At 38.9% G+C, this 10,453-nt stretch overlaps 2 protein-coding genes across 6 annotated transcripts in view; both read left to right on the top strand.

Moving 5' to 3' along the window:
- Positions 1-237: 237 nt before the first annotated feature.
- Positions 238-1,548, top strand: LOC107656051 (36.4 kDa proline-rich protein-like). Its single transcript, XM_016443718.1, has 4 exons — positions 238-295; positions 388-535; positions 605-723; positions 812-1,548. The coding sequence occupies exons 2-4, from the start codon at positions 418-420 to the stop codon at positions 1,415-1,417; spliced, it is 843 nt and encodes a 280-aa protein (XP_016299204.1). The 5' UTR covers positions 238-295; positions 388-417; the 3' UTR covers positions 1,418-1,548.
- Positions 1,549-5,256: 3,708 nt separating this feature from the next.
- LOC107656050 (transmembrane and coiled-coil domains protein 1-like) overlaps positions 5,257-10,453 on the top strand; it is a 23,698-nt gene continuing 18,501 nt past the window's right edge. For 2 of the 5 annotated variants that reach the window (XM_016443717.1, XM_016443716.1), the window contains exons 1-2: positions 5,262-5,356; positions 7,248-7,419. The gene's annotated coding sequence lies outside the window, so the exon portion shown is untranslated. Of the gene's footprint in view, positions 5,357-6,368; positions 6,642-6,678; positions 6,702-7,247; positions 7,420-10,453 lie in introns of those variants that run through there. The other 3 variants (XM_016443713.1, XM_016443714.1, XM_016443715.1) reach the window with 3 other exon arrangements.

The raw sequence follows: 10,453 nt of genomic DNA, 5'->3' as shown, positions 1-10,453 counted from the left end.
TATCAGTCAAGACCATAAATGTTCTGTATCTTGGCTGAAACTCAAATAGCACACAAGCATACTGCTCTGGAGTCATACGCTAGTGTACTATTTCAAATTCAACCCCTGTTTTAACTCTCAGCATAATGAGGCACAGGTGAAAATAACAAGCTGACTGATGAACAGATTTGATTGGTTGTCCAATATCACCGAGTGATTTAAAAGTGAGTACAAATACGACAGTATGTCGTAGAAGCGAGCACGCAGGGATGTTTCTCTTGTTGCTCCATACCGGGGCTGTCATGTCAAAAAACAGGTTAGTTATGATAAAGGTGTTAAGTGCAGAGTAATGCTTCAACCATGTGATGCCTTGCATGAGTCATTTATTTTTTTCTCATCTCCTAAAAGGGTGGAAGATATATTCTGCCGCTCATTATAATGGGAGCTCCAGTGCGAATGTCTTGTCCTGTGAGTCCTCGACTCTCTACAGTGTCCTGCCTCTCCACCGGCATGATTGCCACACTTGGGGTCAGAGCAGATGTTGTTAAAGTTCTAGGCAAGTCCCCTAATTTGCATTCAATCAAAAAGCTGAAAAGCTTAAGCTTGACTTGTTTTCTGCTTTTAGTTGATGGATCATGGCAGCCTCTGCTTCTAATGTACACTCGATGCTCCTTCACATTGGAGAATACTGATAGTTCAGTGGTTGTCACTGCACCATTCACAGGAAGCTGTTGGCTAATGACGGTAAAAGTAGTGCATTTGACAGGACTGTCATTCATGGCATGTCTACTTATACTAGGTTTACACTAATTGATGTTCATATCTTCCTCAGGACACTGAAATGCAACTCCCTTTGATGTATGGTGACCGGGAGGTAACTCTTTCCTGTCCTCTGACACGGCCAACGATAGCTCCAACCATGCCTGCTGACCCAGACATGCAACAGATGTTTGACCCTTTCCCTTTTGGAAGACCCTGGTGGTATCCTCCATATTATCCTGGTGTACCTGCTACCCTGCCTCCCACTGTGCCACCTACAACAACTACAACTCCACCTTTTCAATGTCCTTTCCAGCAACACATGTACCCTCAGATGTATCCCAGGCCAGTGTTTGATCCATACTTTTACTCTAGAGGTGACCCAGCTGCTCCCCCAGCACCACAACAACCTCAACATCCCTGGTACCCAAACTTCCCTCCTTATATGAATGGCTTCCAAAGCCCAGTTGAAGTGACCATTCCTGCAACGACCACAACTACACCTGCCTCAGACCAGCCTGAGAAGCATCCAATATTCCCACCGTTACTCAAGTCTTATATGCCTCCAGTTGTGGAATACCCTTTCATGCCCAAGTATCCTAAGGATCCAGTCTTTGGTCCCCGCAGCCCTAAATCAGTGTCTTATAATGCACAGTTATCCTCGGTCTACAGGCCTTAAAGGTTTGTTTAAAGTGAGATGAGTGTGGAGGTACTCTGAAATGGCGTTGCTTTCTCTCTGGATGACTCCAGTGACATCAGTATGTTTCTCTTCAGCTTCATAGAAGGCTAATAAAACTTAATGAGACTTCATGTTGCTTGCTGTTGTGTTTCGGGGGGGGGGCTTTTTTTTTTTTTTTTGGGGGGGGGGTAAATGTAAGTTTGGTTTGATATGCTTCATGGTGGGGGGCTCTTTTGTGAGCTTTTGAAAACTGCTTTCAAAGTATACTATTGTCTCAAACTACAAACATGAATTTTTAAAAACCATAATATGCATTTAGTCCATACACATGCATGAGTACTTGACAACCATGATACAAATTTAGTTTTTTTTTTTTTTTTTTGGTCTGAACCTTTTTCAAAAATGCTAAGGGAAAAACACTGTGCAAATGTGCCCTTAAGCCATTTGTACAGCCTCGTCTGTCACAACATTAATTATGGGACCAAACTGGTTGGGTTTCAGCTGAGAAACCTCTTGCTTTACCCTGCCCTCACTGCTTTATAATACTTGCCTGTCCCTTGATATACTTTTGGGCTAAATTCACCTTGGCCCTTCTTACTCAGAGGGAGGAAACCTCTCTGTGGCTCTCGCTTTGGTCACTTGCTTTGTTCCTGAATGAATCAGCTGTTTAATGAATCCATTAAATTGTGTTTTCATTACTTGTGCATTCTGTTCCGTTCTTTGCTTTTCCTTGTGTTTTAGCTCTACCCCTTTAGGATATGAGCGAGGGGTGCAAGGAAAGTAAATGAGGACAGATGAATTGCAGGAAAACCTATTTGTACAGGGGAGATCAACATTAGAGAACACTATAAATTCTTGATTTTTTTCTAAAATGCTGTTAATCTTCATCGCTCAAAATGAGGAATATTAACTGTGAGTATACCACTGTTATACTAACACGTTTGACAAAATAACCGAGGCATTTCAACAAAACCCTTTATTTTGAAGGGGTTACAGCTGTGAAAAAATAGTTAGAATTTTCACTGCACTAGTGTGATCTTGGTCCACTCTTCTTCCATTCTCTTCCATATAGTTGGTAACTGTAGTGGGTTTCTTAGCCACAACTTTGTTGCCAAGAATTTTCCAGAGATTTTCAGTTGGGTTTAGATCCCTGGGCTGGCCATTTCATTATTTCAATGTTCTTGAAAACTGCTTTATCCATTTTGCAGTGTGACGGGCATTGTCCTGCATGAAAATTTCAGGCTATTGGGAGATGAACGCAGGAAAGGAACTGCATGTTGCTGAAGGAGGATCTGATAAACATTTACATTCATCCTGCCATGTAGCTGTATAAAAGGCCCAACTCCTGCTGCATGAATGAATTAATTAGTGTCATTGTAAAGCTGCAATGTTCTAGAAATCTCAGATTTGGAATAACTAGCTTCTTTTGCAATGCTGAAAGAGTCATCCCTTTGGCCTTCATCTGGACCACCTCCCGTTGCAGGGTTTCAGAGTGGCCCACTATCTTGCTATCTCAGTGAAAATTAGAGGAATGCTGCCAGTTAAATAGGGTTTGTCATATAATTAAGGATATTAGCACCAGGTTCTCAAATTTTTATGAGTTCTTATACTGTACTTGAGAATACATTTATGAAATATGCTTTAAATACTATCCTTTTACTCCTGTTAGGATAACTTCAAATAGGACCAAGGAGAGACATTGAAATTTAGGAAATTGTAGGTTGTTCTCTAATTTTGATCTACACTGTATATTGGAATATTCTTAATCAGTTCAAAGCATCATCAGGTGCACTCAAAGCATCTGCACTTCTTTTGTTGTTCCGAAGTGGCATTGCTTCATTGATACTAGAAGATAATCAAATGACTTCAGTGTTTCTATTTCCTTTTTCAGGTTCATACAGTATAAACCCAATGAAGCTTCATGAAACACCAACCACTTTAGGCAAAATAAAAGAACTTTGGAGTGCCGATTTATCACAGTTTCTATAGTGTCTGCAACTCCATGCTTGACTGTTTTTATGTCAAGCATGGAGTTGCAGACACTATAGATCTCAGCCATTCTCTACCAAATAATGGTGGGGCATCACTGTTAACCACATACAGTGGCAATCGCGCAGACTGATTATTTAATTTTACCGCTACATTGATGACCCCTACTGGTGCTAGTGCTTCTCCAGTGTATGTTTTTAAGATTATGTGGTCGGCTGCAGTGGAATATGCTGCAAGTCATTAATATATATTTTTCCTTTGATATTAAGGACACTGCAGCACCTGTATCCAATTCCATCTCAATAATTTTTCCTTCAATTTGTGGAGTTATACAAATGTGTGCGAGTTGCTCTCTTTTGGTTATCATATACAGTGACATTTCCTTCTCTGTATCTGTACTCGACTCACCACTTTGTTTGCCTCCAGCATCCAGATGATGTAGGCTACCCATGTCTTATCATTTTTACTCTGTCTTTTACATGGCTTAAACTTTTTCTCGTGCTTTCTCTCTCTCAAAGTTTCTTTTATTGCACATGCGTCCGATGTGGCCTTTCTTTCCACAGGAATGGCAGGCTTGATCTTTGTACCAGCAGTCATCATCTGTGTGGTTCATTTTCCCACATCCATAACAGCAGAAACGGCGAGAAAGTTCGTGGCAGCTGCCATCTGGGGATGCCACCGGAAGTGGCGCTGCGACCTGCCGCTGCCAGGATAAACGAGTCATAGTCGTCTGGGTTTTGAATCGAAGATGGTCGTAATCCAAATTTTCTGTTAGTATAGATGGCTGTTTTATTATCCTATAAACATTCAGTGGAGCTGCTAGTTGGAACCCGGACAGACAGAGCTATCGGGCGCGAAGAACGTAACCGTTAGAACGAAGAACGAAGAACGTAACGTTAAACATCGGTCCGACGGCAACGTCGTGTCCCTGGCCAAAAATAGTAGCGGTAGGATGGCACAAAATCATTTAAAATATGTAACAGAACATTTCAAATGCATTCAGATACGTTTGTAATTGTCTACAAATAACGTCAAAAGACGTCCGTTCAACTTTCATTTTGGAACTATTTTTCAACCATGACGGGACGTGTCGGAGGGACGTCTTTTCAACGGTAGAGTGTATATGTTACATTATGCCAGTAGGTGGCGACCAGTGACTGTTAAAATGTATTTTATGTCCGAATCATTCAAGAGATTCGTTCAAAAACTCTGGACGAAACAAGTCTTCATTCATTTATTTCAATAATTAGTTTTTAAATAAAAAAATTTAAATAGACTCATTTATAACATTAAATAAAACATTTTGTCAAATTAGCCTACATATTATCATATGACTCATCACAGCTTAAAAAATACATAGGCTATACATCTGGCATCTAACTAATATTATTAGTAGCATACAGCTCAACCCCCTTGTTTACACTGCATACGGTTACATTACGGCAAACATTGTGTGTAACACAGAAAGTCACATGGGTTTAGTACAAAAGGAGGATTTATATTTGTGTGAACTATTCCTTTAAAGGGGTTATATGATGCTTTTTTAAAGACTAATATTTCCACATAGTGACCTAGATATGTGGGGGCATGTTAGAACGAGCCGTTTTAGGGGGGTGTGGCAGAGTCTTAACTTTGATAAAGAATATCTCTTTGGTTTTGATACTTTAGTCTTTGCAACTTCAGGGATCTTATCTATTCACGAACAGCTTGTAACACTTCAAAGAGAAAGGAAAACTTGAAATCGCATCATATGACCCCTTTAAGCGGAAGTATGAGTGCAGCATTTTGATAACCACTGACTAAGTTCTGCTTTTGACCCTCTGATGTGGTCACTCCGTCATATCGTGCCACGCTCCCTCACGCGTTGTGAGCGCGCCGCTGACGTCACCGTGGGAGTGTTCCATCGGGAGAAATTAACGGACATCAGCACAATTCTCTCTCAGCTCTTATGTAAGTTGTAACCGCAAAACGCGCACGCTTTTGCCTTCCATACATATACAGCGTTAACTCGAAAACGTCGCCGATATGTTGTAGTTCGGATTGTAGGGCTGGGCACAGTCGTTCAGTTTGTTGGCTGAGTTGTTAGCGAGCTAGTCGGCTTTAGCCTGTGTTTCTGATGACGTTAGCAGCCTAGCAGTGCGCTGCTCGCCTAGAGCACGCCGCGAGATCAGGTGCAGCAGGTCAGACATCACCAAAACATCTCACTGCTAACCGCTCCTAATCACACAGATCTAATATATTGAATGTACACTTTGTTAAGTGTCATATGAATACAATACAAAATACAGTCCATAGTACAGAGTATTGCATTGTAGCATACATTCCTATAAAAATAAACAACGGTGTTATTGGGGATTTGAAAATTCACTACTGCAGTAACGTTAGCTTAAAAAACACTTTCAATTTATTATTCAAAAACCTAGATGACTGAAAAAAATATGAAAACTATCTTCGAGAATAATTATGCCCATTTTTTGCTTATGAATACTACATGTTGCTAATAAAATAAATTCAAGACCTCAATCGTTTTGTTTTCGTAAGATGAAAATATCTTTCATAAGCATAAATACGTAATTTACCAAAGAGAATTACAACCAAAAGAGTTGTAAAGTTTTTTTTTTTTAAGTTGTAAATCTTAAAGTGGACCTGGAAGATCTGAAAGGAATCAACCAGGCAATTATCCACTTGATATTATATAATTATGTAACTTATATCTCTATCAAACCAATATGTCAAAATAGATTTGTAATAGAATTGTTATATTTAAATGAATGATTCAATTATTATTTATTGTGGAAATGGTTCCACGTTAGGGGTGCTTGTTGATAAAATAAGGATAATATAAGTGATCATTTCGAATTGGTTTAATCACAAATCAACAGGAATCGCAAGCTACCCACATGCATGTAAATATATTGTATGTATGCTGCTGATGCGTGGTGCCAGCCAAACAAGCTCATTGGCGTGATCAGATGCTGATGCTGTCGGCTGTCTGTTTGTATGACTTTGACAGCCTACGATGTAACTAGAAGGGTTGGTCGTCCTTCCTTCCGCTCGAGCGGTTTGAGCGCAATGTTTCCGATGTTTTTTTTAATCCGTCTCTGCTGATGATCGTGTGCAGCGGCGCGTTATATCGACCATCTAATAGTATTAGCCTGGGTTGGGCGTAAACTGCCCATTTACCAGCTAGCCGGGCAGCTAACTCAGCTAGCGAACGCATCAACGGACAGTCCAGGTAAATGATCGGATTAATTCAGCCTTCAGCCACATTCGCTTGTCTAATAAAGTGAAATGGGTGTGTATTCGTGTTTTAGCCCTCTGTGTTACATGACATCCTGAAATCTGACAGTGACAGCTCGAGTTATAATGGCACGACGAGAGAGTTAGCTTCATACACTTAGCCAGTTTTGTGTTTCAGTTGCCGTTTTTGACATGTTATTTTAATCACTCTTGCTTTTGTTTAACGAGCATGTTGACCATCAGATGGACCGCATGTAGCCTAAACTAACCCATCAAGTTGGTTGTAAATAAGTAGTTAACAGTCATGTGTAATGTATTATCAGTCATGTTTAATATGTAGACTTGTATTTGCTTGTTTTCTATATGCTCTCTCCGTGAAATTCTCACACATGGATGTTTGGCTGTAAAATGGTCTACTAGTTAAATATAAATTCCATAACATTTGATTTCATTTTTGTCATTTTTAACACACTAGGATTGATATTCATGGTATTAATGTACTGTTACTGGACAAGTGTTTCCTCCACATTTGTTTGGAGAAAAAGTCTACATCTCTACATAACTGAACTATATGATTTTTTACTTCTTTTTTTTTTTTCAGCATGTGATAATCCTACATTTATGAGGGGCACGTTGACTGAAGTGTCAAGAGGACAGCATACCCAGCCCTGAGGGTCGCTGTTATGTGCAGTTTTGGATTTCCTCTTAGATTTATCCACAGTATCATATTTCTGTGTTGAGAAGAAGACTGAGCACGATGACTAGAACTGAAGGTATTGAGAGCTGTTTATGTTATTCATCACATAGGTTTTTATTCAGGAAGGATTTTGCAAGAAATATTTTGCAAATTAAGTTATGATGAACATACCGACAGATAGACGCATGGAGAATTATAATGCCACTGTTTGATGTGCTGAGTGTCCTGAATGTCTTGACTGTAGTGGAGTGTATTATTGCTCAAAGGCACACACACATACAGCCAGTGATGTGACCTTGGGAAGCTATGAGAACGGGACTGGGGGAGAGAGTGACGGAGAGGATAAGCTGACCCATTTCAGTCACAGAAAATACAGTGCTTTTGAAGGCGTAGGGGTGTAACGATTCATTTGTTTTCAAGATAGACTGGTTACAAATCCTGCAGATGCACTTCATCCATCTTGAAATATGACTTTTAAATAATTAAGGCTCTATGATCTGTTCAAATGCTAGAATTTGTGATTTGTTAAGATTGCATACTGTATTTTAAAATTATTTTGATAAATTAGGTTACAGGGTGAAATAATAAGGATGTTTATCCAGCAGGGCCTCGAGTTAAAATTTTCAGTGGCCCTGTGATAATGTTATAGCTAGTTTAGCTGTTGTTAACAACATGCTTATATGTCAGAAATGTTTTTAAAGTGAATCTGCACAATATCACACAAATAAATTTGCTCTGCTGCTGAATATCTGTCTTATAGGCACAAGGCTGCAGGCCAAAATCTTCATGTATTAGTTCATGAGTCAACTAGTTTTCTAACAACTAGTACTTTAAAGGGAATTAACCTACAAAAGAAAATTTGAAAATGTGTCTTGAAATGTATCCTCTTTTAAAGCACTGCTTCTATAGCCATACAAATGTCTTTGGTCATTGTGTTGCATCTTGCTCTTTTTCTTGACCAACCTGCTGTGATTGGTGTGTTATAGTGTTATTAAGATGATGTGCCATGTTAAAAATAGTCCATTTGCTGAATCCAATTACTTGTGCAATCAAACTGAATTTATAAAATTAGCTTTTGAATCAAATCTAATGAATCATAAATCAAATTGAGTTCCTGTTGCTCAGCTGCCTGGTAGAGCATGGCACTAGCAACAGCGAGGTCATGGATTGGAATTCAGGGAAACACATAGAAATGTATACCATGAAAGATGCTTTGAATAAAACCACGTGCTAAATGGATGAATGTAAAAAATATTATTCTCTGTCAACATAAAGAAAAAAATGCATGGCCAACTTTTGAAAGTTTAGAAAGAGCTTTCTCACAATGTAATATGAACACATGCCCATGACACATTTGCCACTATTGGCTTGTTGTGACCTTTTCTTTTGTCATTATGAGATGAAGGAGAGTTAAATATCAACTCTAAGCTACTAGAACAGACTGGTGACAAGAATGTTGCTCACACAAGTCTCTGAAGGTACATTACACTCATTTTTTGGGCTGATAGAACTGGTGTGACAGCACCCCAGCGTGTTCTTGGGTGTGTGCAGGGTCTGTTAAACTGCTGTTGAGTTGAATATGATTGTGTTATAGAATAGCTGTGCCAAGCATGTGCGTCACTCTGTCACTCATTCGTTTAATTATGCATGTAGGACACAGACACATCAACACTCTTCTCCGGGTAAAGCTTCACAGACACGACTGTTCATTCACCGCATGTGTTACCTTGCAATCGTTCCACTCCCACATCTGGAGGATACTGTGTTTCTGAACTAATTAAGGTCAGGGTTTGTTTACTGCTAAACTAGGTGTGGGTTTGTTTCCTGCTTAACTAGGTGTAGGACTTTAGGTTAGTCTGGATTGATGACATGTTTCTCATTTTCTGTTTGACCATGGATGGTTGATCTTGGTGTGGTTGGGATTTAGCTTCGCAAGATGATTTTTGGCAGTGCTGCCTGTTTGCAAAGGGTAAGAAGAATCATTTGAATATTTCCCAGAACACTCAAGATGGTGAGCTTGACATTCATGAAGTGCTGTAAACCACTGGTGCAATGTGCAACAGTAGAATTTGGATATGAAATCCCATTCATTTAAAATGGGAAAGTTTTTATGCATGTAATTTCATTTTGAAGTGAGTTGGTTTGGTTCATATCTTAGTATTCTTTATAGAGTGCAACAGTCAGGTTCCGAAAGTAAAAATGCCATTCGTTTTCTCCATAGGGGAATTGATTTTGAACAATATCTTATCCACCTTATTTTTCACGTAAGCGCGGGTGCTGCCGTTTTCGAACTATAATGTGTCAGATTTCTGGTAAAGCACTTCCGCTAATAGTAGTTGTATTGTGATTCTTTAGTTTTGCGTTTACTGTGTAGATTTTACAGGCTAGTTTACTTTTCATATGGACCACAGAAAGACTGGCGTACTTTGTGTAGTTAGGGGATGTCATAATAGCTGGTTCAAGCGTAAAAAATACCTGCAAGACATTTGTTTTGACCATAATCCACGCACCAGAGCTGAATGTGGATGTGGGGCACCCTATGATTTGCACGCCCCTCCGAAGGGAGAAGTTCGTCGGCTTTGGTTAAAAGCCTTAAACTTAAAGAAACCACTGAAGCAACAGAAATTTTTTTTTACATTTAACCACTGTATTTTTAAATTAACACAATTTATTGAGACAAACAACAGATAGTTTTTGTTTTAACAACCAAAGACAAAATAAAAATTAAACAAACATCTAATTTCTAATGTTTTATATGCAGATTAAATAGGTCTTTATTGAATAGGTCTAATTGTCTTCCGAGGCAACAGGAGGGCGCAATGAGCAAAATAATGCAGCACATTTAAATTGTCAACGCAAGGAAATAACTGATATTTAATAAATAAAAAAAATGTGCATTGTCTAAATTAACTCATAAATAAAATATAATTTCGTAATTTGCATAAACAATTATGAACAAAACAGCATCATGTATTTATGCATTGCTTAATACAAAGAGCCGAATCGTCCATCACACAGATTGCATTTAAAAACATAAGAGACGCAGTGAAAAGGAATAAACCTCCACAAATTCGTGACGTGTTTTCTAAAAGTTTAAACTGTTTTAACTT

This window comes from Sinocyclocheilus anshuiensis, unplaced genomic scaffold (assembly GCF_001515605.1).
Source record: "Sinocyclocheilus anshuiensis isolate Anshui unplaced genomic scaffold, SAMN03320099.WGS_v1.1 scaffold51, whole genome shotgun sequence".
Lineage (NCBI taxonomy): Eukaryota > Metazoa > Chordata > Actinopteri > Cypriniformes > Cyprinidae > Sinocyclocheilus > Sinocyclocheilus anshuiensis.
This window is presented reverse-complemented; position numbering and strand designations above follow the sequence as displayed.

Coding starts and splice junctions, on each gene's coding strand:
- LOC107656051 (XM_016443718.1), top strand. CDS start 418: ATGGGAGCTCCAGTGCGAATGTCTTGTCCTGTGAGTCCTCGACTCTCT. Junction 536..604: donor AGATGTTGTTAAAGTTCTAG/GCAAGTCCCCTA, acceptor TTCTGCTTTTAG/TTGATGGATCATGGCAGCCT. Junction 724..811: donor GAAGCTGTTGGCTAATGACG/GTAAAAGTAGTG, acceptor TATCTTCCTCAG/GACACTGAAATGCAACTCCC.